The sequence below is a fragment of the Podospora pseudopauciseta genome, chromosome 1 (genome assembly GCF_035222475.1).
Source record: "Podospora pseudopauciseta strain CBS 411.78 chromosome 1, whole genome shotgun sequence".
NCBI lineage: Eukaryota > Fungi > Ascomycota > Sordariomycetes > Sordariales > Podosporaceae > Podospora > Podospora pseudopauciseta.
The window spans coordinates 4,939,703-4,965,648 of NC_085892.1; the positions used below are offsets into that span (position 1 = coordinate 4,939,703).

At 52.3% G+C, this 25,946-nt stretch overlaps 7 protein-coding genes across 7 annotated transcripts; 3 read left to right on the top strand and 4 right to left on the bottom strand.

Annotated features, from left to right (window-relative positions):
- Window positions 1-303: 303 nt before the first annotated feature.
- On the top strand, window positions 304-1,011 carry QC763_113510 (uncharacterized protein; the record flags this gene model as incomplete). The annotated part of the gene is made up of 3 exons (XM_062907933.1): window positions 304-315; window positions 442-506; window positions 692-1,011. 3 exons carry the CDS (start codon window positions 304-306, stop codon window positions 909-911), a joined length of 297 nt encoding a protein of 98 aa, XP_062770943.1. The 3' UTR covers window positions 912-1,011.
- Window positions 1,001-5,857, bottom strand: QC763_113500 (uncharacterized protein). The gene is made up of 2 exons (XM_062907932.1): window positions 2,895-5,857; window positions 1,001-2,837 (listed from the first exon to the last, which is right to left on the bottom strand). Exons 1-2 carry the CDS (start codon window positions 5,052-5,054, stop codon window positions 1,368-1,370), a joined length of 3,630 nt encoding a protein of 1,209 aa, XP_062770944.1. The 5' UTR covers window positions 5,055-5,857; the 3' UTR covers window positions 1,001-1,367.
- Window positions 5,858-6,136: 279 nt separating this feature from the next.
- Window positions 6,137-7,247, bottom strand: QC763_113490 (uncharacterized protein; the record flags this gene model as incomplete). Its single annotated transcript, XM_062907931.1, has 2 exons — window positions 6,137-6,684; window positions 6,739-7,247. The coding sequence occupies 2 exons, from the start codon at window positions 7,245-7,247 to the stop codon at window positions 6,300-6,302; spliced, it is 894 nt and encodes a 297-aa protein (XP_062770945.1). The 3' UTR covers window positions 6,137-6,299.
- A 765-nt stretch (window positions 7,248-8,012) lies between these two features.
- On the bottom strand, window positions 8,013-9,974 carry QC763_113480 (uncharacterized protein; the record flags this gene model as incomplete). Its single annotated transcript, XM_062907930.1, has 2 exons — window positions 8,125-9,974; window positions 8,013-8,068 (listed from the first exon to the last, which is right to left on the bottom strand). The coding sequence occupies exons 1-2, from the start codon at window positions 8,531-8,533 to the stop codon at window positions 8,013-8,015; spliced, it is 465 nt and encodes a 154-aa protein (XP_062770946.1). The 5' UTR covers window positions 8,534-9,974.
- Window positions 9,975-10,004: 30 nt separating this feature from the next.
- Window positions 10,005-17,996, bottom strand: QC763_113470 (uncharacterized protein). Its single transcript, XM_062907929.1, is given in 6 exon segments — window positions 10,005-13,836; window positions 13,894-14,051; window positions 14,123-14,635; window positions 14,993-15,495; window positions 15,904-16,908; window positions 16,923-17,996. The coding sequence occupies 4 exon segments, from the start codon at window positions 15,009-15,011 to the stop codon at window positions 10,597-10,599; spliced, it is 3,930 nt and encodes a 1,309-aa protein (XP_062770947.1). The 5' UTR covers window positions 15,012-15,495; window positions 15,904-16,908; window positions 16,923-17,996; the 3' UTR covers window positions 10,005-10,596.
- On the top strand, window positions 16,421-17,095 carry QC763_113465 (uncharacterized protein; the record flags this gene model as incomplete). Its single annotated transcript, XM_062907928.1, is given in 3 exon segments — window positions 16,421-16,800; window positions 16,856-16,910; window positions 16,925-17,095. 3 exon segments carry the CDS (start codon window positions 16,724-16,726, stop codon window positions 17,093-17,095), a joined length of 303 nt encoding a protein of 100 aa, XP_062770948.1. The 5' UTR covers window positions 16,421-16,723.
- A 99-nt stretch (window positions 17,997-18,095) lies between the features above and the next one.
- Window positions 18,096-23,862, top strand: RAD53 (Protein kinase protein rad53; the record flags this gene model as incomplete). Its single annotated transcript, XM_062907927.1, has 5 exons — window positions 18,096-19,894; window positions 19,976-20,667; window positions 20,730-21,068; window positions 21,124-22,572; window positions 22,594-23,862. The coding sequence occupies exons 1-5, from the start codon at window positions 19,858-19,860 to the stop codon at window positions 23,860-23,862; spliced, it is 3,786 nt and encodes a 1,261-aa protein (XP_062770949.1). The 5' UTR covers window positions 18,096-19,857.
- Window positions 23,863-25,946: the final 2,084 nt, after the last annotated feature.

A 25,946-nucleotide genomic window follows, 5' to 3' on the forward strand; every position in this document is an offset into this window, starting at 1 on the left:
CATGAATGTACTGAATGCACCTGTATACCTGCCGTGTTTGTTTGTTGGTAGTCATCTCTGATTGACATGATAAAGGGGTGAGTTGTTGAAAGAAAGGGGGGACATTCCTTATCTTATCGGAGCTCTCATCTGCATCCAAGTCATGTCTTGCCGATGACATCACTAGCCTCACTTCCATTCTTTATCGATTAGTCATTGCTCTACACACCTAAATTGATTGAGTTACTAGAATCTACATAGTGGTGTTGCTAGTAAAAGACGAAAAAACAATCAGAAAAATAAGCGAAATCTAGATTTCTCAAAATGGTTAAAAGAGTAAGTTCGTCCCGTCTTATCATCTGGGCGTGATTGATGGAGGGGCCAGTCTCCCCACCTTGTCTGGCCTCGCCCTGTCTGTCTCTCTCATATCAAAGGTCTGGCTAACACGATGATGGTTCTTAGGTTTATTTCCTTGCTCATGGGGGGATGGTGCAAGGTTGGTTAATATACCATGTCGCCCGATTACTGTAGTAGATATTGTCTGGTTAACATGGTTATTTCCTTTTTTTTTTTTTTTGAAATGAACAGGAGTTGGATTTCGGTATGTTTCTTTTTTTTCTTTCTCGACCTGGCTTCCTCTTATCACCCCCCGGTAGTGTCTGCTACAAAAAGATTTCGAATAGCTGGAAGCTGATATATACATCCATGGTAGATACTTCACCCGCGGCCGCGCAGCCGAGCACAAGCTCACCGGCTGGGTCCGAAACACAGACAACAACAAGGTCGAGGGCGAGGCTCAGGGGGCGGAGGACGCCCTCTCCAAGTTCCTCAAAGAGGTGGACAAGGGGCCGAGAGGCTCCCAGGTTGTCAAACTCGACAAGGAAGATCGGAATGTGGTGGAGGGAGAGGAGGGTTTTGAGATTCGTCGCTGATCAAAACAACTACAACACCCCACCCACCCAATGTTGCGCGCCTATAGACGAGACCTATAGAGAGAGAGGGCAGAATAATCAAGACAACACCCAATTCAAAAGATCGGCCCACGCTTTATTGTTGTGTTTTGTGATGCTACTACTATCTTCATGTTTGCTAGCGCTCACTGGATATCTGTCATCATTCGCTCCTCTTGTCTAAGTAACCTAGCCTCGTCTGTTCTTGTAAATATATATCACTTCATTAACATCTCTTCTTTCTTCTTTCCCTTAAACTAACCTATATCCCACCATTGCCGCCCCCATTAACCAACCTGCCAACTTCCCTACCACGCTATGCCCGCCCAGTTCATCCATGTGACAAAAAAACGCAATGCTTTCACAAAACAATTATATCCTCCTTCATGTCTTCTACCAATACCTCAATGTTTCTCTCCTAACCCAACAAACATCCAACTACGCAAAAGTCATCTCAATCTCCTTCTCTTTCCCAAAATCATCGTCCTCGTAGTCCGCCCATGGATCCGCCAACGCGATATTCGGGAGGGTTTGCGAGCCTCTCAGTTCCGGGCGGGGTGGCTCATGACTGTTGTTATTATTGATGCCGCTGTAGTCCATTCCCCTACTCGTTGACGTTGATGTTGTTGTTGTTGTTGTTGTTGTTATTGCCGCGGTCGTCGAGGAAGACTTGCGATCATCAATCCCAGTATCAAACGTCATTTGTATCCCATCATCATCGTCCCCAAATCCACCACCGCCACCATACGCCGGGTAATAGCCACTGTCTTGCTTGCCGCCGCCCACAGAAGTGCTAGAGTACCCCTGATACGCCGGTGGTGATGCCGCCGAGCGGTACTCATCCGATCCCCCATTCCTGCTCGGAGATCCAAACCCAGACGGAACAGCATCATAACTCTTGCTCTCCCTCAAACTGCCCCCCCTAGTCCGTGACGAATCCAGCTTCATAGGCGGCAGCGTACTCTTAATCTCCTTCACCTGCAGCACCTCCTCATCCACGCTCTGACCATTCTGCTTGCTGCTGGCCGCCTCCTTAGCCAGCTCGGCACGAAGAGCGTCCACGTCAAACAACACTCCATGGTTATTCCCCTCCTTGTCCTCCGTCTTGCCGCTAGACTTGGCACCACCCGTCTTGGAAGAATCCTCATACACCTCCCACTCCTGCTTCTGCAGCTTCTGCTTCCTGCCAAACAAGCTAAACCGACTCTTCTTCTCATTCGACTTCCCCTCCCTCTCCAGCTCTTTTCTCGCCTCCTCGATCTCGTTGATGAGCTCGCGCTGCCGTTCCTGGTGGTTATCCGGGTCTGGGTCTTCGATTTCGGTGAACTCGTCGCTCTCCACCAACCACCCGCACTCACGAAGCAAACGGGGCATAGCGGTACGGTAATCCATATGTCCGACAACCCATTCAGACACATCCATGTTTTCAAGCCCAGGGATGCCCTCAATCGGCGCCAGCCCTGCGACGCGCCTGATCCCGCCGTTGGTCAGGCGGAACAGGTACCCAAGAATCCAGTCATTTCTGTTGTATCCGCTGACGAAGCGCCCTGACACCACCGAGCGAGCCCGCAGGTACTCGTCGGCGTTGACGACGATGGGGCTTCCAAACAGGTAGACATTTTGCACCAGGCCGAAGGCGCCCTTTTTGGCGAGCTCCTTCAAGCAAGAGAAGATGACGCGGCTGCCGAGGGAGTACCCGACCAGTGTCACGGGACGAGTACCCAAGTTGCGGTCAATGAGCGAATCTGCCAGAATGAGACCGGCCATGTTGGCACGGTCGAGAGACACGGTCCATGGGTTGTCGATCAGATAGGAGAGCTTGGTGAGAATGACAGGGATCTGGAGACCAGACATCAGGGCTGCCAGGAACGTGCTGGCAAGGACCTGCTGAAGACCTTGTGTGAGAGCCTACATCACCTGTGTCAGCAGAGATTCCCCCCCCTCTCCTGCTTTTGCTAAACCTACCTCTGTTGCCAGAATGTTGATGGTGTCACCCATACTGGTCAACATTTCTGGCTCCCACAACACCGAGTATATATCACCCATGACTGGGTCTACAGTACTAAACGGCAACCGTACGTCGTCGACCTTGCCCGTCATCCATCCGGAGACAGTGACGATGAGGTTCACTCTCTTGTTGTTGTTCAGTGGTCTGTACTCGAAAGTCTTGACAGCTCCGGTTCTCCGGTTAGCAGCTCTGACACCAACAATGCTTCCCGACGCCGCTGCAGTCGACGTGATGATAGCAGCACCTCCAACGCCACTAAGAAACGCGGTTGTCCCACCGACACCAATCGCCGAAAACCCCGCTGCTAGACCGGTACCGATCATAGGAGCCGCCAATCCCGCAGATAACCCAATAATCAAGCCGCCGCCAACCGTAGCAAGGCCCATCATGGCATAGCGCTTTGTCAAAGCGCGCTGCCGGCGATTTTCCATGTGCTCTGTTTCATCCCAGTTCTCCTTCTCAGCACTCTGTTGCATTTCCAGCGCATCCGTCACCTTCTTCTCGAATCTGCAAATATCGAGCCAGCTGATTTCCAAGTCCTTCGCCACCCTTTCCAGCAGCACCCTGGCCCTCGAATCGTAGATGGAGTCCGCAATCAGCACAAGGAACAGATCACACAGAACCGTCCACCTGATGTCGATATCAATCTTTTGCGCCGTCGACATCTGAGAGGGCACCTGGACAGGCCCAGCGAGCTCCGATTCGTTGTTACTCGAGTACGGCGGTGGAGGTTCTGCAGTGTCGTCCGAGTTGGTGGTGACGAGCGAAGCAGCACGGGAAGGCCTCGAGCTGGTCGACATCCATTTCTCCTTCTCCTCCGCCATTGGGTTCTTCACACGAGCGTTCGCCATCAAAACAGGCGTCAAGTCTGCTGGAATGACCCCATGGGCGCTCAACTGTTCAATCATGACCTGCTCATCCGAACTGATATCCATGTGCGAATAGAGCCGAATCATCATCTTCTGGCTCCACATTTGCATGCTCTCTGCAGCCGTGGCGACATGCTTTTTGCTCTTGGACGAGACTCCGATAGACTCCTCCACTGTCTTGACCATGGCTGAGAGCTCCAGTCTGGTAAGGCCTACATATGCGATTCTCTGACCCTCTGTCAGCAAATCCTTGGTGGCTTGCAACTGGCTGACAGCGTCACGCTGGTTTTCCTCATCCTCCGTGATACTGGTTCCAGCAGCGTTGCGGCCTTGAAATAGGTACTGTGTGTTCTCGTCCATGCTAGTCGCAGATTCGGCATCGTCGTCTACCAAGACTTTGGTATACCCTTTACCAGCTCCACCCAAATTGCCATAGCCGTATTTTTGGTCGTCATCCTCTTCGTGGTATTCCTTAGCGATGAGCCTGTTATCATCGTCGTAGATATCATACGGAGCATAGGCAGGCATGGTTTGCCACCCATCGTCGTCACCTTGTACCTTTTCAGGCTGCTTGGCAGTGAGCTGCTGATGCGAGTACTCTGAGGCTTCAGCGAGCATGTTTGCGACGCTCGACTTGTTCCTCTGGTGGCCTTGTGGATTCTTGGTCTCCTGGACAGCCTGATCCACTGTCTCGTTCTTCGTTCTCTCTGAATCTTCTTCTCCACCCTTGATAGCGGCAGGCTCGGAATCGAGTCCGGTGGAGGTTTGTGCTGGTGCTCCGGTTGGGGTCGCTTTGCTGCTCTGGTCCAACTCCTTTGAGAATGTGACCGACGATGCACCAGGTTCCTTCTTCTTTTCATCCACGCCCCCCCGCTGGGAAACAGCATCCTTGAACTCATCGTCGCTGCCTGATTCTTCCCCCTTCCTAATGCCGTTCGACTTTGCTTTTGTGGACCCCGCAACAGACTGACCTGCCTTCCCTCCATTCTCTATGCGCCACAGACCGTCATCTTGCACGGTTGTCGCGCCCATCTGTGGACTCTTGGATCCATTCGCACTTGTTGCGACATCCCCGCCATCACTTCCCTCGCTCATTTCAACCGGTGGCGGGACATACTTTCTTATCGGCAATCCAAAGTCGTCGAGCTCGACAGCTGGTTTCGAAGCTGGCGGCGCATCTTTCGTGGTCGTCGTTGGGGACGGGCCGTTCTGGTCGTTACCAGCCGAGGGCCCGTCAACTCCCGGCATGGCTGGTTCAGGGGGGCGGGTTAAACGGGTACAGAATCAAATCGTGATCGACGGTGGTATTCGGAAGAGGAGTCGCAAACGCGTACGACTGCCAAAACTTGTGTACTTTTGGACACGTGAGAGGGTTGATCAGGGGTGTTGTGTGTTCTCGGTAGAACAAAGTCGTCTTTGTTTCAATCGGGAGCTGCGGGAGCGGACGGACGAGTCGAGGCAACTCAAGATGGGAGGTCAAGTTAAAGTTGCGCGCACCCTGAATTAGTGCCCGTTCATCAAACACAGGGGCTGACAGGGGCCCTCTGGTCTTTTTTTTCTCGATGACGGAACGGGGTCGCGTCACGTCAACAACCTGTCTGGGGGGCTGTTTCGTTTCTCTTCCCTCTGGGTACGCCAACCGTGAATGAGGCCCAGAAGAGGGATCTTCAATTACAGATCGAACTGCAAGGTTGGAAAGAAGTCAACAAGAGGAAATCTCATGAGCTTTTCGAAAATTTGTTGAACAGACAAATGCGAGCCCAAGACGACACACGGCAAGACGGTTGCAGCTTGGGTCTAACTTGGCATTTCCGATAAGACAGGTGCAGAATTTTGGTGGGGTTGGCTCTGTCCCACCACTGAGCGAACAGCGTCGAACGACGCTAGAACTTCGCCGGTGACGACGCCTTCACAGCGGGGCGGAGGTCGTCAGATGTCCATCCACCCCACGGCCCATTTAGCGGGTTTGCACTTGGCTGCAGCGCGCATGCAGCGTGTCAATTCCCCGTTTCCTGCCACAGGCGGCATCCAAAAGTTTGTTAAGATGAAAATGTAACAGTTGATATATCTCACGAACAAGTACGAGCACTTGACGGGACCGGGGGGGGTTTATACGTGTACTGAATCTGGCTGCATTCCAGACCTGCCAGATCCCAACGGCTCAGCAGCCGACTTCGACGAACTGCACCATCCTGTTGACCAACACTGACCCCGCATCATCCTCTTGCGTAGGCAGGCCGGTGTACATCCGGTGCTTCCGCTTCCGCAGTCCCCCATTCAACTCCGGTTGACATGTCACCCTGAGCCATATGCCATTCACACGCAAACTAGCACGTGCTCCAGATGCCAAATACAATTGTTATTATGCTAGCATCTATGCCAACAAAACCCTAGTTAATACATCAAAGTCAATACATCTTTCGCCCATGTGATGCCAGAAGTCTATGTCAGCCACGGGCCTATTGCAGGCCTATACAGCCTGGCATCGTCCTCTCAGTCCTGCATATCCGCACCCGCGATCGCAGCATCAACCGCGGCCGAGATCTCCTTATCACTAGCGCCCTTACCAGTCGTAGCCTTTTTCCTTCTTTTCCTCTTGGCCTTGTGCTCGCCCGCTACCTCCGCAGCCGGCGCTTCTGTCTCCTCTTTCCTAGGCCTTTGCTCCTTCTGCCCATCCGTAACCTTCTTTGCCTTTTTGACCGCTAATGGGTTCGGTCCCTTCTTGCCGTAGTTCTTCTTCTTCTTCTTCGGCTTGTCGTCCTCGCCCTGTGTCGAACTCTTGCCCTTTTCCTTATCATCCTCCTCATCACTCCCAGACTGATCCTCATCATCCACTCTCTTCCTCTTATGCGTCCCTCTCGTAATACCGCTCATAAACCTACACCCAGTCAGCATTTCCATCACCACGCAAAAGAACTCCAGGGTCACATACTTGGCCTTCTCCTCCCGCTCCCTAACCTTCAAACTCGCCTCCGCCATCGGCTCCAAAATCAACACACTCCTCTTGACATACATCAACGGCGTCGGCACCACAGCCCTCAGCTTCTCCCTCAGCATCTCGTCCTGCGTCGCAACCACATACCGAAACTTGTTCTCGTTCCTCCTCTTCGGGTCCACCACCGCCATAACACACTCCCTCTCCGTCAGCGGGTCCTCGTCCATCAGGTGCCCGCACCTCCTCCTCTCAAAAGTCTTTGCCCGCTCAATCGCCGCCGCCACCCCCGGCTCCTTGTTCCGCGCGTACATGGCCCGGATGCAGCACTGCGTTATCATCGGCTTGAGGCTCTTGGTCGACAGCGCCTTTTCGAACAAGGTCATCAGGTCCAGCTTCATCGTGTCGAGAACAATGTCGGACGTCATGAGGAGCTGGTAGGGCTCGCGGAAGCCGAGCATCTGGAAGGACCGCATCAGCTTCTTGTACTGCTTGGTGCGTTTGCCCATGGTGGTGAAATTGTTTGCCCGTCCGGATCCGGATTTGCTAAGTGGTGGTTTGTGTTGAAAGGTTCGTAAACTGAGTGTGATTGACGGAACAGCAGAAAAAAAGTCGCTGGATATTATGTCAGGCGTTAATGAGGTTGATGAAAAGAAAGGTTTATGAGATTGAGAAGCTTCATGAACTTTTGCTTGGCTCCCAAAAAAATTCCACAAGGCAAGAGCCCCACTTTGATACCTTGACGGCTGGTGGCCCAAGCTCCCAACATGGCTCCACTTTGGCTCTAAGATGGGACATCAACACTTTGAGGAAGTAATTGAGAATATCATAATGTTTGGCTGATTTAGATACTTCAGTGCCTGCTATTCTATAGGATACTTCAGATACTGTAACTCGAGAAAACGCCAACACCAAGCCCTCAACACCCGCCTTGCTTGCTGACCTAGCACCATATCGAATCCTACCCTAACCCACGCATGTGAAAAAAAAAACCCGAGTATCAAGCCGTATAGATATCTCCCTTCCAAAGCAGATCATGGAAAAGAAAAATCTCAAATCCCATCTCGTGAAAACCCCAATGCTTGGTTTCTTTGCCCGTTCAAGTCGTGCCATTTCCCATTACACAAACCAATCAATGCTCCACACGATCGATCCCATCTTCGTTACACCATCCCGGCCTATTCAATGACAAGGCCCCCTTGATATCGAGTGTCCAAGCCCTCAGCCCAGGATTAAAATGTTTCTTCCTTCGAATTTTGTCCATCTTCTTCAAATCACCCCTTGTTCTTCCTGCACATCGCCGCAACAACACTGATATCATCAAGCTTTCCTACACACAACCGTCAGCAACAATATCAACATCAACTCAACCCCCAAAGAACTTACCACCCCCACTAGCCAAACCCTCCTCGATGGCATGCTCCATAAACGGACTCTCCGCAAAAGGATCAAGAGCAATCACCTTCGCCGCCTCCTTCAGCTCCTCCGCCACAAACCCCATCATATCCCTCCCATCCTCCCCCTCCACAATCCCTTCCTCCCTCCCCTCCCCCCTCTCCCACCGTTCCACGCTCTCGCTAACCTTTTCCACAATCTCATGCGCCCACAGATTATCAATCACTCCGTCCGACATTGCGAGCACCACATCCCCTTCCCGTATCGGTACCTCGTCCACCACGGCACAATTCACCGGCGTGTCCGGACTGTTCGTACCAAGCTGCCTAGGGCAATCAAACCAGTGCCACTGTTCCTTAGATTTAAACACCATTTCCCTCGTTGACGGGCGCACAACCATCACTTGCGAGTCTCCTATGTTGGTGACATACACCAGTGGTTCAGGGTCGCCCGTTTCGGAATTTTTCCGAAAATGAAGCAGTGCGCCAGCCACCGTGGTCGTTCCCTGCCAGTCGTTCGGTTCCGAAGTCGCCTCAACCGTTTGCTCGTACGCGTGCTGGAGGTAGGATACAGGATCGGGGTGGTAGTCTCTCTGGCTATGACTTGCCGCGTCTTGGAATATATTCGTCGCCCAGAAATGTAAGATTAACCGGGCCCAGAGACTGGATATGTTTGTCTGTCAGATTGGACTCCAAGAAGAAAGCATGTGGGTGAGAAAAAAAGAGAAAAAAATAAAAATCTAACCCAGCATGCCCCCTCGGCCTCATACTCCAAGCGCCCACCCCATCATTCGCGCAAATAAAGTACTTGCTCGCAAAAACAGCATCATCCCCATTGGTATACCCCTGAATCAAATGCCCATTCACATACACTTTCCTCCTATCCCGACTTCGATCATGCGTGCTAAGGGGATCACTAAACGACCCCGAGGGAGGCGACAAGAACGGCGGCGGGAACGGCCTTGGTGTTCTTTTGGCGAAGAGCCCAATCCCCGTGTCGAAACAAAACGGCAGTTTCGGGAAAACCGACGGGTCCAGTCTGCCGTCATCATCCAGCGGCAGCGGAGGTGGTGGTTCTTCGGAGGAAGATGCGGAGGAGGTAGATTCGGTCGTCGTCGCAACAGTCTCGCCAGCAATTGTGTCATTATTGTCCGTCGAATACAGCAACGGAGCCGCAGTCCGGAATGTCGCCCGCTGACTCGGCGTTGGCAGCGTCTCATGTAGCAATGTCGGAAACTTCGGACGAGGGGGCCATGGTGATCGCAGGACCAGGGCCGCCGGAACCGCCGCCCTCAATCGCGCGTGTGTTGTCGGGGCTTTGAGCAATCGGGGAACTAGTCTTCTCATTCCAGCGAGAGCGGCGCGCTGTCTCAATCAGCCGTGACGCTGGCGAGCAGCGAGCAGCATTCGAGATGTAATTGCAAGCGTGCGAACGTGTTCGATCGAGGGGTGGGTTGGGTTGAATACAAAAGGTTGGAAACCGGGAGGTGTACGACAGGTGGGCAGGGATGAGGGATGGTCGAAGGTCAAATGGAGCCTTGGGCTTATCTTATCAAAGCGAACAAATGGTTTGAGGCTCGATGACATCCCAATCGTCTTGGAGATGCAGGGTCCTTGTTGTGCTGTCGCCACACAAAAGCTTTGGTAAGGTAGCTGGAAAAGTGGGGCCAGTCCGGCAGCCGGGGGCCGGACTCCACACTAAGTGGGCTCTTACACACAGAATCGGCCCGGGACTGCGATCCAACGGCCGCCCAAAGAGGCAAGAGTTGAAGATGTGTTCGTCCTTACTGGATAGCTGCTGCTCTGAATGTGGCTGACAGGCGAGTATCATAGCAATGGTGAAGAATCAGAGTGGTATCAGGCATCTAAACATTAGATGAACAGGACCATCGTTTACACAACCGATCTCAACATGTCACAGTGGTTCGACGGACTCTGGCAACAAGTTGAACAGTTGAAACAAACTTATTATATCGGACCGTGTGGTATGAACGCCGCACAGCCGTACAACTAAGTACAACTAAGAAAGACCAAACGCCAAAGCAGCAATGATAAAGCTGAATGTATGGATGAAAACCCGACCAACGCTAACCATAATGCTCGTAGCAATCTAGCCTTCCACTTTGCTCCCATCAACTGGCCATGTTCTGAAACCACAACATCCACCCTTGAATCCAAGAAAAGAAAAAAAACAACGCCGTGTGGCCCAAAAATCCAAAATTGTTGCCTGCTCTGGAAAAACTTTTTGAGTGTGTAAAAAACCAAGCTAACTCGTAGGTATGAAATGTTGGGAAGCCCTGTCGTGATCTATCCTGTCATTATCTCGATAGAAAGAATGTCATCTGCTTGCATGAACGTCGTTCAACCGTCAAACCCGTCCCCCGCCCTGTGGCTACTCGCAGCCTCAACTCGCGCCGCTATCTGACTCAAATGTCTTCACCAAATCCTTGACCTTGACCCTCTTCTAGAAAGCCTGGCCTTGAAACGTCATTCTTCCCGGCGTCCCAGATCGAGGACCGCCGGGCACCGTAGCCGCTGCAAACGGAGCCTGTGGTGGCGGCGAGTTGCTCATTCCTAACCCTATTTGCCCTTGCTGTCCCCATCCACCGCCAGACGCAAACGCTTGGTTAACCGGAGGCGCGCCACTCAGTGAGCCATGTTGAGACATTCCTTGGTGAGGCCATGACTGTGGCCCATACTGAAGGGGAAACTGGGGGCGAGGGGAGCCTTGGTATTGAGCTGCAAAATGAGCCTGTTGCTGAGCGAAAGCAGCCTGGGCAGCTCGCTGCGCCTGTTGATGCTGCTCCCGATTTCGTTGATCAATAGCATGCGCAACAGCTTGGCCACCGATCCCTTGCCTCATCTGAGCCCTTTCACGCTCGCGCGCCTCAATTGCACCGACCAGGCCAACCTTGGCCTGGGGAGCGTTCTTGTTGCCAGCGATGGCAATGAGAGGGCTGCCCGTCATCCTCGCGACGTGTTCTTGCTCGCGTGCCGACAAGTGCGACGAGACTTCGCCGCTGGACAGAGCAAGCATCCCAGCCTGGCTCACAGGGCGACCAGATGAGAGTAGGTCAGCCGAATTCGACCGCGAATGGGATGCTGGATTACTGTTTGGCCGCTTGTATGGGGATGTAGGGGTACCCGCTCGAAACTCGTTGAGAGTGTAGCCCGAGGGGTTACGCTGATGCATAGTCGCACGTTGTTGGACAAACTGTTCAGGGGAAATTGATCTATCAATGGATGTGCTGGGGCCTGCTACGACACCCGGTTGCCAGGCCACGCTTCGACGGAAGGAATCGCTCGATTCTTGACGCCGATGGCAATACGCAGGACCAGGGCCAGGAGATTTTCTACCAGAGGGTGTGGTTGCATGACGTGGGGATTCCATTCCAGATCCAGAATCAGCTCCGTGTGAAGAGCCTGGTGCCGACAACACCTTCCCAGGTGGAAGTGCTCCATAGTTCAAAGTCCGCCCAAAATCGATATCTGGAATTTTGTACCCTTCTCCAGCCTTGACACCAGAGACAGGCGCATCCTCACCCGTAGACTTGAGCACGCCGATCCGCGGCCATTCCGTCGATCTCACTGGCAGTTCTATCGAACCCCGGTGCGTGCTAGCGTAATCAGGGCTTACTGTGGAAGCGCCATCATCGAAATGACTTTCTGACCTGTTTGGAAGGGGCGGGGAAAAGGAGATGGGAGAGACTGGTTCCTGGTTCTTGTGCTGTAGGCTGGTGGTTCTAGCAGGCAGAGGTTTGCGATGAATCGGGGACCTTTCTGGAAAATTGAACGCCATATCAGCCCTGGAAGGCGGTGGGGTCTGCCGGCCGCTAGGAGGGCCCGAAGACTGTGTTGTTTGATTTCCATGTGACTTTTGACTCATTGCAGGGCGCATGCCGGAGTCAGTGGGAGAGGGGCCGGTTGATGGACCAGAGTTCATGTGTCGCGTGGTGTTGCTATCGGGACCTAGGACGGAATGTTTTAGGGGAGAATCTGACTGGTTTTGTAACGAATCCAGGCGCGGTGGAAGGGACCCAGGAGAGCCTTGGTAGGTAGTGGGAGCTGTCAAAACTTCACGAGATCCATTGTAATTAGCATCTGATTCCATGATAACGGCGCTGGTGGTTTTTGTCTGTACCGGTTGACCTCGTGGGCCGTTGTATCCAGATTGCGGGCTCATCGCGTAGTCGCCGCGCAGCTGCTCATCCGGGTATCCTCCAGGTCCCAAGCCTCCTGCGTTGGCCAGCTGGGAAAGCGTAGTGTCCGATAACCTGTTGTGTTCCCGACGCAACTCAGGTGAAGGTTGGGGCTTGGGATAAGGCCGAGATTCTGCACCATGAGCAAATGCTGGAGGGGGAGCGACCGGCTCGGGGGTCATCATCCGCTGCATTTCGTTCAGGTTGTAGCCAGCCATGCCTCTAGGATATTCATCCTCGGAGCTGACCCTCTCCGGGGTGGGCGCCAAATCGCTTGCAAATGTCCTGGCTCGGTCAGCGGGGCGCATTGCCGAAGGGCCGACTGCATGATGATCCATATCATAAGGGTAAGGTGAGTGGCTCTCGAGCTGGGTATCCGAGATGTTGCGCGTGTGCTTGCCGTGACCGGCCATAGCGTATGGTGCCCTCTCCCTGTTAGCATCCGGAGGTGCAGAGTCTGTTCGCGAACCCGGCCGAGTCACAGACATGGACCTTGATGACCGCCCAGAACTTCCATCATCCGATGCAAAACCTACTCTCGGCTTCGACTGTCCGCCCTGGCTTAGCCGCTTGCTACTTTGGCTTGCGGTATCTCCAGCCGCCTCCATATCCAACATGCGAGTCCCCGTCAGCTCTTTCAACTTCTTGCGCCACTCCCTCTCCGACCAAGAGGAGCTTCCGTCGGTGGTGATGAGCCCACTGACATCGAGCAACTCGAGATATCCATATTTCTTGTGCTTTGGCATCGCAAACATGAGAGAGCGCGAGTCTCTAGGGCTTGCACACAACCGACCCGGACGACCGTACAGACCAAACGTGTCCCAGGTTGGGAAGAGGAAGCGCAGCAACATCTCAAAACCAGGGACCATCGGATGCGACTCGGGCATGATGAAGACGAAGCCCTCGGTTGACGATGGTGGTTCGGAGTGGATGTGGATATCACCCTCAATTTTCAGCAGCGTCGAGCCGTCGATCAGCGCCTTGGCCTGTGGGTAAATAGCGTAGGCTGCATAGGCATCGGTGATGGTCGCTATTGGCTTTTGGTGCTTCTTCTTCTTCTCGGCCTCCTTCTTGGTGTCGAAGAACCTGATCTCACCCTTTAAGATGGGTGCATGTGATCGGTCATAGGCAGAACGCTTCTTGTGCTCCTTTTGTGCCTTCTGATACTCCTTCTCGCTGGGTGGTTCTATCACACACCAACAACGTCTCCAGGGGACACCGGCACCGAACCTTACACGGACGTATTCCTGAACGGGAACCCTGGCGCGTTCCATGATGATGTTGATGCTGTTGAGGGTCTTGCCCTTGCCGGCCACCACGGCGCCCGTGTATGCCTCTTGAAGTGTCGAATGCTCATACATGGCCAACCGGATGCCGGAAGTCCATTGGATCAAAGAATGGTGCGAGTTAAAGTGAAGCAAATAGCGATTCCGGCCCGCGGTGCTAATGCTGAGGATATTTTGTAATGGCTGCTCATCGGCGGACCTTGTTGGAAGCGATTCGATCTGTGACCTCATGTTAGCAACAACTCACTCAACGGAGCGAAGCAAGGGTCCACTTACCATCTTGATCGAAGCATCGGTCAAGTTGATGAACTTGGGCAGCACCTCCCCGTCGTCACCAGCGGCATCCAACTCGGCGGCATCCCACAACGACAACACAGTGCCGACAAGCTGAGCGAAGCACTCGGTCCATGTTCGATCGGGATTAGGTTTTCCTTCTATATCGCAACAGCTGGTTAGTCGCTAACACCATATGCCAAGCGAAGACTTTCGCTGCGGTGGTTCTTACTAATGTCTTGGTCGTCAAGCTTGAGAAAGTAGCCCTCCTGATACAGCTTGTTGGAGTGACTGTTTAGCAGGCTAAAAATGGGCAGAAACTCTGCTGGGGTCTGACTAGACAATTCCATGATGAGCGGACGGTATGTTTGCGAGAGGGAGCGAGGTCTCTCGCGTCGGTTCGCTTTAGGTCGAGGGCTTGGTGGAGGAGACGGTGGCAGCCGTTTTACCACTGGAGCATGTTCGTCTTCAGGAGACGAGATGGGTGTTGTTTCGGCAGTCGAGTCTGGCGGCAGTTCGCTCTCGGAGGACTCTTGCAGCGTCGGCGAGCCTTGCAGTGTCGGCGAGGTCTGGAAGGGTGGCGACGAGGAAGGTGAGGTGACGGAGGTGTCGAGCCTAGAATCCGGTTTTGACGGGATCGGGGACGACTGGCAGGAGGATTCGATGCTCTTGGGTGGTGATGCAGGTGCGGGTGTAGGGGTCCCGGAATCCCTGCGAGGTGTGAACTGGGCTATAAACGAGCGCACTAGAAGCACGACAAAACCCCGGGTGTCAGTCAGTAGATTGCAAATTGGGCGAGATTACACAGCTCCTCCAGTGGGCTGCTCTTGTTATTATTGTTATTATTGTGCCGGGGACGGGGAGTGCCAGGGGGCCGACATCGTTGCAGCAGTCCAGCTAAGCATTTGAGAGCAATGATTTGCCTGCCTCAGTGAGGCGAAGCATGCCAGCCAGCGACCGGAGGGGGGGTACGATGGGGTGCCACGAGTCCCCAAGACATGCGCCAATCCCAGCGGACAACTAGAATTCCATCTAGGTCCCCGGCACACAGCTTCCACCACACCAAGTTTCTGGGAGTAAGGAAAATTGTTATGTCACATACCTCGTCCCTGGCGGGCCATGATGGATGTCGAACGGATGTTTGTGCCGCGGAAGCTCCGGCACCGAACGAAGGGAAACGAAAAAAGGTGATGTCGCAGGGAAGATGCGGGTTTGGGAGGTAGCCGGGGCGGAATGAATGCAAAAGACGAAAAATGAAGTGGAGGTGAGGCAGAGGAAGCTTCTTTCTCCTGAATTAATCTTGCCGTGCTGCCTTCTCCGCGCCAAGGGGGGGGGGGGGTCCGATGGTCTGGGACTTTGAGGGCTGTTCAGTGTTCGGTCGGTTGCGGCTCCATTAGGCAATGTCGTTTCGGGATACGGAGGCTTCGGGACAGAACAAAGACGAAGCTCTTTGCTACGGATATGAGGTCTGAAGACTGGATGACGCTGGCTGGGGCCGTCCCAAGTTTTGTACGGAGCAGTGCTGGAGCCAAGTAATTTTTTTTTTTTTTTGGCAAGAAGCGCCGTTCGATCCCCCGGCGATCGCTAGGCGAATCGTTGTCTTTCCTGCATCAATCTTTGTAAGTGGAAGACTACACTAAGCTTGCGGAATCTCTCTCGATGTCCAGTTCGAACGGAGCGGCCTTGCCGGTACAGGCTTGGGTGCAAGACAGTGCCGTGGATGCCCACTTGGCGTGGCGATTCAGTGATGCTCCAAATGCCCAGTGTTCCCTGTCGAACCTCCACAGTCCGCTTGGCGACTCATTCACTCTGACAGTGTGCTATTTTCAGTCCTGACGAGACGGTGACGGTGACGGCGCCGTTCTCTGGCCTGGGCTCTGAAGATACCGCCGGCATGTTGTGGTTGTTTCCAGGCCGACCAACATTAGAGGAACTTCCCTTTCGGGCAACATGGAATGTATAGGTGGGCGGGCAACGGAGATTCAAACAAAGCAACTGCACAAAAAAACGTACCTCGATTCCGTCAAAGTACAAGTGACAGCTGGCAGCTCAAAGCTAAATTCGACAGGAGAACCAAAATGAAGACCTTTAGTAAAAATGATTGCAAAATCAAATCCCAAAAAAAATGCAGTTCGTAAACAACTGAGAAAAACGAGCTCAGTCAGCACTGCTGACCATACGAGAGGCACCAGATATGTCTCGTATTTGGAATTGCTACTTCCCGTCTTCCGCCCGAAAGCTCCGAGTTAAAGTACACCTGCCCATCTTACACCTCAATATCAAGACTCTCCCTGTTGTTGTCACTTACCAGGGAGATTTTCAGACTGTGGCTCTGCATGCAGTGATCAATGATCAGTGCGGCTTTCCCGGATCGTTGGACTGGGCTCTGCAGTCTCAGGATCTCTCTTGACCATCAGGAAGAAAGTCCCTTGGTCGATCCCAGGTAAGCCAGATCATCCCGCTCCGACAAGCGAGACGTGCAGCGAGTGCCACCGTGTCATGCACCTACAAAAGCCCACACCACGACATCATCAATGCAGGATATGCAGCACACCATCACCCAGCACCGAGGCGCTATTCTTTTAGTGTCTTCTCCCGCCTGGCTATCGGCAGCAATTCTCCAGCTTTTTGCTGTCTTTTCTCTCCGGACATACTTGCTGCTTGCTCCCCAGTCCTGCATTGCATCACCGGCTCTCAGATGTCGTTGGCAGTTGACGCTGCCCAGCGAAGAAGACCCCGCGATTACTTGGCATAGAGAGCAGGGGGATCTGATTGGCCAAAAGTTTGCTTGGATGACGAAGGGGTCTGGTGAAAAACCTCTTGTCGCCAATCGATGAGCCGCCAGATCCTTTCCCGCCCAACGAACCTCCAGCCTCCGCCTCTTTGGGGTGACGACGCTCTCGATTTCAGGTAGTGTACTCCGTAGCACGTTGTCACTGCGCTGCGATGGCTCATCAGCCAACAGATTTCCCTCACCTTCACCACCTGAAACCTCTTCGGGAAATTCCACAAATTGTCATGGGAGGGACAACATGGGATTTGTTCACCAACGGTACCAAGCCCCGCCAGCATCAGCAAGCTGGAAGCGCTAGAACCGCAGGTCGGTCCCCACGTTGCCGTCCCCTGTCCGGCACCAGTTTCCGATGCGATCCCAAGAACTGGGCACTTCTGGGCGTTGCTGGGCATCGCTGATGAATATCAATGAGTTTGAATACGCGGCCATGGCGGTCAAGATGAATCCGTAATCAACTTGATTGAGCTGCGGTTGCCGCCGCCGAGAAGCTTTTCATGTTGGATTCGTGTAGCCAAGGTCTCATTGAGTGAGGCTTGGGAATAGGAAGGTGAGGCCAATACGAGCATGGGCAAGACAAATCACCGAAGCAGCGGCTGTCGGTGCTGGCGTATTCGCACCAGCGCCTGTGGGGAATCCATCCCATCCAGAATCCTGGACCTGAGACGTTATCTACACAGCGAGGCGGCATTGTCGTTGGCTGCCTATGCACGCTGTTTCTATTTGCCTGGATGCTTTCGTTTTGGATCACTACTTGTCTATATGTTGCACAAAGTGTATTGAGTGAAGAAGGGTTGCAACTGATTTTGGTTCTGATTAATGAGGTTCCTCTTCTTGTCTTGGGCCTATAATAATTGGCACCCACGAACACTCCACAACTTCATCGTGGCAGACAGGCGTTACCCTGGGAGACGACGACGGTCAATTTTCCGGGAGTTCCCAGCCACCCGAAGACCCAACCTCGTTGGCTTTGGCCTTTCAGCGACACCTTCTGCCGAAGCCGGAACAATCTCCATCGAACTTACGTCATCGTCCCCTTGCTAGATTTCAACACCAGCTATGAACTGATCACAGCCATCACCAGCTGTGTACGTCCGTTACATGGTGTAGTCTGTTGGTCTCAAGACATGCACTTCGTCTATCAATTTCCCTCGTTTCCTAGAGCCTTGAGTCTTGATCACCAGGGGCATACCGAACGCTCAATGGCATCATTCGTTCAGACGCTTGGACAAATTTGTGATACTGAAGGGTCCAGCTGACAGGTTACACCTTCATTCCCGCCCCTCCATCTGACTCCCACCTTTTCAAGGAAAGCCTCTCATGCGGGTAGGACGCGCCTAGATTAACCAGCGGGAGCAAAGGGGCCCGGGACGGGAGGCTTCGCCTTGTCGATATTTGCGGCGTCCATGGTGACGCTGTGCCACCGGTGTTACCAAGATATCGAGCACGGTAGCGTTTGGGTCCGGCAGGTGATCCCGATAGCCATTGCCTATCACTTCTGGTGTGGTTGGATGCCTCTTTAACTACTTTGACCAGGTACTTGTTGGGCGATTGCCTCACTACCTATCTTTTCAAGTGTAATTAAGACTTCTATGCGAACAGGGATTTAAGCGGTTTGAACACTCCTACGCCCCTCTGGAGTTGCAAACTCAGCATTTTGGCAGCGAGCAATCTTCGTATATTTCTGTACAGGAGACAAGCTTCACCACAGCAAGACGGTTGTTCAGTATCTTCGTATTTCCTTTAGCGTTGGCACCGCCTGAGCATAACAAATTCCCAGCTCCCAAAAATATCTGTAAAATAATATCCAGATCAATGCCAATACATTGTCTTACCGAACACTGTTAGACAAGGTCTTATCTTCAGTGAAGCTCGGGTTCCTGACATGTTGTGTATTCGAGACTCGATCGAGATTGGTCTCCTCTCAAACCCAGGCTTCAGATGACATGATGTCTCTATCAAACACAGCCATCCTCCAGCTGCCCCTCCATTGTCATCTCTTAATGGTTCTATCAGAAGAAGCATTTACACACGCATTTTACCTGCATCCCCCAAGATGACATGCCATTTCATACACCCTTGGCCTTCGCAAATCCTTCTATTTTATAAGATTTGATGGCGAACCATGAAAATAACCAGCCACCGCCTCTTGCTTCAACAATACTGCAAGGCCTCCAGACTCAATCCTCTTGCCAGGATGACTTCAACCTCACAATTGTTCGCCGCCCCGACCGCCGTTTTGCTCTCGTACTCGGGTCGACGACTCAATTACGTGCTTGACGCAACCATCCGGATCCATCTGTTTCAACAAACAGAACAACCCCTCAATCCGTTCAAACTCTGCCGATCGGAGATGTCTCACAGGGCAAAATGATTGGAAGAGGGAAGCGTCCGAGGAGGAAAAAGCAACCGGGATGGAGTTGACGGTGCCAGAGGCGTTCGGTACACCAATTGACCCCTCCAAAACCCGCCAGGCTGGGAAGGCGATGTCCCCAAACCGAACGCGCTATCGCGGTCCAAAACGCCCTGTCAACCCAGTCGGCCGGCACGCGTGCACAGGGCAGGTGCTGCCCCCCAGCCAGTGTTGTGCAACTGAACTTGTTGAATGGTGGAAAGTGAGACCCAGCTTGTGATGTTTTCTTTTTCTGTGGGTTGAACTCAGGTTCAGTTCGCTCCTCCGCCGTTGTCCTGCACATTTGTTGCTCCTTGCTCCCCTCCTCGTCGCTTTTTTCCATGCGAAGCTTCCAGGTTGACGTGAAGGTTGCCTCGCCAGGCCAATTTTTGTTGTTTTGCTTGCTGCACACGCCCAGTGCCGACTGACCACCAGTCCGCCGCGTTTGGACCCGCCTGGCTCGAGTCCTTCGTCCCCTCAACTCGGCGTGACCCGCTTCCCAACCTGCGCGCGCTCACTTTCGCCCGACGCGATCCCGTGAGGATTTGGCAATCAACTGCCACTCTCCGTCCGTGGGCGACGTGTTTCTTCGCTTCCCTGTCGAATGCGCCGGAGAAAAAAAAGGGCGTATCTCACTTTTGCTATAACCACCGCGATCGCTTTTCATTGCTCTTCATCAAAAGGCTGCCGCCACCAACGCCGCGCCGTTGTGGAGCTTCGACCTTTGAGACAACTGTAGAGCGCAAGTGGCGGGGCGTAAATATATCCATACCTTTTCTTTGCGATGGACACGTTTGGGGAGGATTCGCAGCCGACTCAAGGTTTGTTTGTTTTGATCTGCCGAGCCCCCTTTTCTCCTGCGTGTTTCTTAGTTCTAATCTGATTGACCCCTTTCTGCGCAGCGACGCAAAACGTCGTGGATCCGAGACGGCTGGGACAGCAGAACTCGGGCTTCTCAGATACAGACATCGCCGACATAATATGTCTTCTTGTTCCGCAGTCGGATGCTGCACGCCGAGAAATCAGAAGAATCAGACTCCGAACACCAGAGCACACGGTTGGGAGGGATGAGGCGCTCAACTTGGATGTGGAAGAGGATGGGGAGGATGTAATTGGGGGCCAGGGCTTTCCGGGACATGGTGTAGGGGAGTATCACATTGCACTGAGGTTTTCCACCGAGATTAAGAGTGCTGTAAATGGCTTCACCTTTGGACGAAACGAAAGTCGTTGCGACATTATTTTCGAAGACGATCCGATGCGACGGCTGAGCAACACCCACTTCCGCATCTACCTCAACGACCACGGGGTTTTGATGATGGAGGACATGTCGACAAACGGCACCGTTGTTGATGAGCAGCTCTTACGACGAAAGGGCGAGCCACCGCTCGATGTGAAGAGGACACTAAGGAGCGGTTCGAATATTAAGATTCTGATGCATGAGGAGGCAAGAGACCTCAAGTTCAGGGTCTGGATACCAATCCGGCAGGGCTACTCAAATGAAGCCTACAAGCAAAACCTACGAACATACATTTCAAATCGAGCAGCACTCACGGTAGATGTGAACGCAACCATCGTGCCCGGCCCTGGTGGGCGTGTAAGCTCATCCCCCTCCTTTTGGAAATCCAACCGTGGCCACGTGAGTAACTTGACATGTAGGTTGACATATTCAAGCCCGCGGCACCCAGAGCAGCTCCTGCGCAAAGGCAAACGGCCAACAACCCGGTAGCTGTTCGTCGGGCACAGCCAGGTCCTTCAGATCAACAAGATACCGATGATATCTTTGATGGTCTTCCAAAGGCGTGGGGTGGGTCGCAAAAGTACAACCGTGTGGGCGAGGTGGGCAGAGGCGCCTTCGCTACCGTCTACAAGGTGACCTCGAGGTTCAGCGGTGAACCTTATGCGGCCAAAGAACTCGACAAGCGGAAGTTCATGAAGAACGGCGTCTTGGACCAGAAGGTTGAGAACGAAATGCGCATCATGCAAAAAGTCAAACATGTCAGCCTCCGCCATTCTTAAGTTCTGTTTTACACAATTACTGACACCGCAACAGCCAAACATTGTAGAATACGTCGAGCATCTCGACTGGGATAACCGGCTGTTGATCATTATTATGGAATATGTCGGCAAAGGAGATCTCGGGAGGATGATCTCGGAGTATGGGCCTCTCACCGAGGACACCACAAGGATCATGGCAACCCAGCTGCTGGATGCCTTGGATTATCTTCACAAGATGAACATCACCCACCGTGATGTGAAGCCGGACAACATTCTAGTGAGCTCACATGATCCATTTGTGGTCAAGCTCACGGATTTTGGGCTTTCCAAGATGATTGATCACGACCAGACGTTTCTCAGGACCTTTTGTGGTACCCTCCTGTATTGCGCCCCTGAAGTATACTCGGAATATGCCGAATACGATAGCAGAGGCAGACGGCATCCCCGAAATCGACGTCTCCACCCACAAACTGGTCAGAGATACGATCACGCGGTTGACATTTGGTCCTTGGGAGGCGTTCTTTTCTACACAATGACGAAATCACCCCCCTTTCCGGCTCAAAGCGGAGCTAGTCACTCGGCGCTCCTTCATCAGATCATGACCAAACCCCTCAACATAGCACCCCTTCAACAAGCCCAAATCTCAGAAGAGGGTATCAAGTTCATCCAGGGTATGCTCAACCGTAAACCAGAGAACCGAGCAACGATTGAAGCGCTCCAGCAGCACCCCTGGATTCAGCCGCCTCCGCCACCGCAGGTCGATGAAGTATCCGACCAGGAGCTCAGCTTCAATGCTTCACAGCTCAGCATCCAGGATCAAGACTTGCAGATACCGTTTGAGGACCATTTGATTCCAGCCAGCGACGATGAAGATCTCCCTGATCAGGAGCCAGTTCCAACCGGCGGATACGAGTCCGAGAAGGAGAACTACACATTTGGAGCCGGTAACCAGCCACAGCCTCAACCTCAACGTCTCTTTGGAGAAGTAAATCCGTCGGCTATGGGGAGTCAAGGCGCGGTGGCGGCCCATCGTCTGAATCTGCCGGTGTCCAAAGACAGCTTTGCGTCAAGCGCATCGACGGAGATTTTAGGATCTGACAATGAAATCAAGGACAGCTTTGAGTCTGACCAACACTCCACACCGCGGCAGAAGAAGCAGTTCTCGCAAATTCCCTCTGTCGGTCTGGAGGAAGGGTCCTTCTCGCTCAGCCAGAGCAGATCCACCGAGGACCTCAACACCAAGACCTTTGATGTGGCATCACAGAGCTTGGGGGGCGCCGAGTCCATCCTGGAGAATCTTAATATGAAGTCACGCGTCGGCTCCCTCCTTGCCTCTCGTGGAAGTGAGGTGAACTCCAGCAAACGCAAGCAGGATTCATCCAGCGAAGATGAGGCTCAGCGAGGGCCTGTATCCGATGGGCGCGGTCTGAAGAGGTTTCGATCAGACCCTATAACGGTTCAAAAGCAACAGCAACAACAACAACAACAACAACAACAACAACAGCAGCAGCAGCAGCAGCAGCAGCAAGAAGTCGCCATTCGCACGCTCGATAGGAAGGACTTTGATTTGATGTCGCAAATCCCATCGATTCCTAAGCAGTCGGTGCAGATCGACATTCCAGTCCACAAGGCTACATACTGGCTGGCTAATGACAGGAGCACCTGGCATCTGACGTACCCCGAGATGACACAGCTACAGTTCGACGCCTTCAAAACGGCAGCCAAAGCCAGAGGAGAAGACTTTGCTCCAGGCAAAACCCCTCTTTGGGACCTGGCAATGAAGTACTTCCCACCCACCAATCGGGAGCGGCCAGGCAAGATCAGAAGGACCTTTGAAGATTCCGGAGACCACACGATGCCGTCTACTGCAATCGAATCCCAGGCGAGTCAGCATGTCGAGATCCCAGACACCCAGGACGCGTATACCACCATGGCTATGCACTCGGAGCGGATGAAGCCAGTGATTGCGTGTTTGAAGTCAACACCCAGTTCAGTGGTTCACTTCATTCAGGTCCTGGTAACCGAGTGCATGATCTCCTGGGGCCGTTCTGTCGACAACACTCGCTCGTACGAGCCCAAATCGGAGAGCAGAGTCCCGAAATACGCATTCAAGCTCCTCCTGTGGAAGAACAACTTTGATGCCACCATCCACAGGAACTGGCGGCCTTGGAACAAGCGCTACGAGCCTGACGAGGAGGAGTTCATGTTTTACATTTGCACCAAGGCGACCAACGGCATCTGGATCAACGGCGAGAAATTGCGCTCTCACCTGAACGAGAACAAGAAAGCCGACGGCCCTTACAAGTACTGGGCTCCCCTCTACGACGGCGACCGCGTCTCCGTCTGGCAGACCATCGACGGCAATTCCAGAACCGAGCTCACCTTTCGTTGCGTCTGGGGAGGCAGTGCGAAACCTCGTCCCGGCTACGGTCCTCAAGCTATCCCAACCATGGTCGACACGGACACTGCCCGCCAACTGGATCACCTCTGCGACAAGATTGAGCGCAAGATGCGCAGTTTGAACGAGCACGACCTCTGTATGGAGGAGGCGGAGTATGACATGAACGAACGCCACAAGCACATTGACCGGGAGAGGGAAAAGTCGAAGCAGTTTGAGAAGCTGAGGAGGCAGGCGGACAGGGGTGGGAGGAGGCCGAGCCCGATGCCGGGGATCACGTATGGGAATGCGGATTCTACGCCGGCGATGTGGACTAGTCAGTTCAGAGGGGGGGTGCCTGTTTTTAGGAGGCCGAGTCCGACTGCTTCGGATTTGTTGAGGGCTGCGAGGTATTAATTGTGGTTTTGGAGAGAAGAAAAAAACATGATACCCGGTGGAGGTGTTTTTTTTTTTTGGGGTACGATTGTTGGAAGGTTTGTTGGAACTGTTTGGTGTGAGAGAAGGGAGGGGTGGGTTTTATGCATATTATTATACAGCACACAGTCGTTACGGTATAGCTTTGTTGGAAAGGGGTGTTTAATATCTGTTATAGGGTTGGATGAATGTTTGGCCGCAAAATTCATACATATCTCGTATAGTATTGTCATATATTTTTTTGGGGAGGGGGTTGTTAGTGGATGGATGGCTTGATGGATGTGTTGTTTCTGGGTGTTTGTTTGTTGACTGGTACTGGAAATCTATATTTTTATGTTGGAAGGATATGATGACGAGCTTGGTTTGTGTGATTTGGGGAAGTGGTGATAGTGTCGAGATGGTTCGATAAGGAGGCTGGACTGGAAAGAGATGTTTCAAAACATGAAAATACAATATAGATATCAGACTAGGTGCTATCTAGATGGTTTCAGCCATGTGTTTTTTTCCTGAGGGATTTTCTTGTGCCAGGTTGTCTTGGCTTGATGGGATGAATACATTTGGCACTCTTAGGGGGTGGGGTGTGCGGTTGTTCCTTGCAATCATCCAGGCACATCTTAACATGAGACTTGCCTGTTTGCTACTTTGATTCAACCCTTTTCTTTGGCATTGTGCATTAATCATGGTCTCACACTCGCTCTCCCCCCTCTTCCTGAGGTCTTCTTTTCGGAAATACTTGCACCGGAATCTCTTTGTGTTAAACAGGGATCGATCATCAGATACAGCAAGCAAAATCACCCCAGCCCATGGAACACACATGCTGTCTTCATCATCCTTTCGGACACTGTTCTTCAAAACGGCATTCTTCCACAATCTTCTATATGCCCCAGATTTTACAAATTTCATCCTGTTCACGCGACCATGTTTGATGCCGGATTTCGGATTTCTCAGAACAATCTTAGTCAATGCTATAGAGAGAGATATCAGGGCCTGGTGTTTCATCATTCTTTTTTTGGCGTACCTACCATTACCATTGTGTCATATTGGGGTCTTCCTCCACAAGAGTGACTGAGAGGTGATATGGACTTGCACAAGACTTTGGTGTCAACACAGAAGTGCTTTATAAGACTTTTTTGATCAAGATAACAGGACTTGTGTATGACTTTCTTGATAGGATGAAGGACTTTCATAGGATCATTGAAGAAGATAACAGTGCTTGTTATGACTTTTCGAAGAAGATAGTGTGCCTCAGCGTGGTGGTTCTTGTCACAATTGGTGTGTTATATCAAACAGCCCAAATTGAAGGGGGAAAAGAGAATTGTATTTCTTTAGCTATGATAAGGTCTCAAACTTCCAATTTAAACCACCCAAAGGTGAGTCCATTACACCTTGCCACAGCAATACCTCCTTTCCTTGCGACGAGCACTGCCGAATCGCCATAGTGATTACCGTAAGTGTACCAGGTGAGCGGAGGCGTAACGAGACGTGGTGATAATCGTAGGTAAACTACTATCGATGATAAGGTGGTATAGAAATCGAAGGTGAGATGCCAAAAGCGTGTATGGTACAATGTGTGTGGTGATGACGGTGTTGAACTGTCAAATCGATGCGCAGCGAGAAAAAAAACCCTCCAAACTTCCACAATAAGCTGGCAGCCCTCGTGCAAGGACTTTTCCACAAAGACAGTAATGCTTTACATGTAATCTTTTTGCAAGAGTAGCAGCGGTCAACAAATAAATTTTTCGTCAAGGTAACAGCGCATGCAAATAACTGTTATGGGAAAATTGTAGCACTCGCGGTTGAGCTTTTCTGTCAAGATAGGACCGTTTGTAAACGAAGTTTGATTACCACAGCACCGCTTGCACAAGATATCAAAATCAAGACAGCAGCGCTTACCAGTGATATCTCTGATTAAAGCTTGGATTGGTCAAATTAAAGCTGGGATGGGTTCTTAAATATCATGGCTTGCATAATGTAGGGTTGAATTGTTCTGATTGTGTCCTGCTACTACGACACATCTGAAATCCAGGACGGAGTCCCATAGCGTCTGCATTCTGGTTCCTCCAGAG

Coding starts and splice junctions, on each gene's coding strand:
- QC763_113500 (XM_062907932.1), bottom strand. CDS start 5,054: ATGCCGGGAGTTGACGGGCCCTCGGCTGGTAACGACCAGAACGGCCCG. Junction 2,838..2,894: donor TCAACATTCTGGCAACAGAG/GTAGGTTTAGCA, acceptor CAGGTGATGTAG/GCTCTCACACAAGGTCTTCA.
- QC763_113470 (XM_062907929.1), bottom strand. Junction 14,052..14,122: donor GCTTGACGACCAAGACATTA/GTAAGAACCACC, acceptor GTTGCGATATAG/AAGGAAAACCTAATCCCGAT. Junction 13,837..13,893: donor CCGATGCTTCGATCAAGATG/GTAAGTGGACCC, acceptor ATGAGGTCACAG/ATCGAATCGCTTCCAACAAG.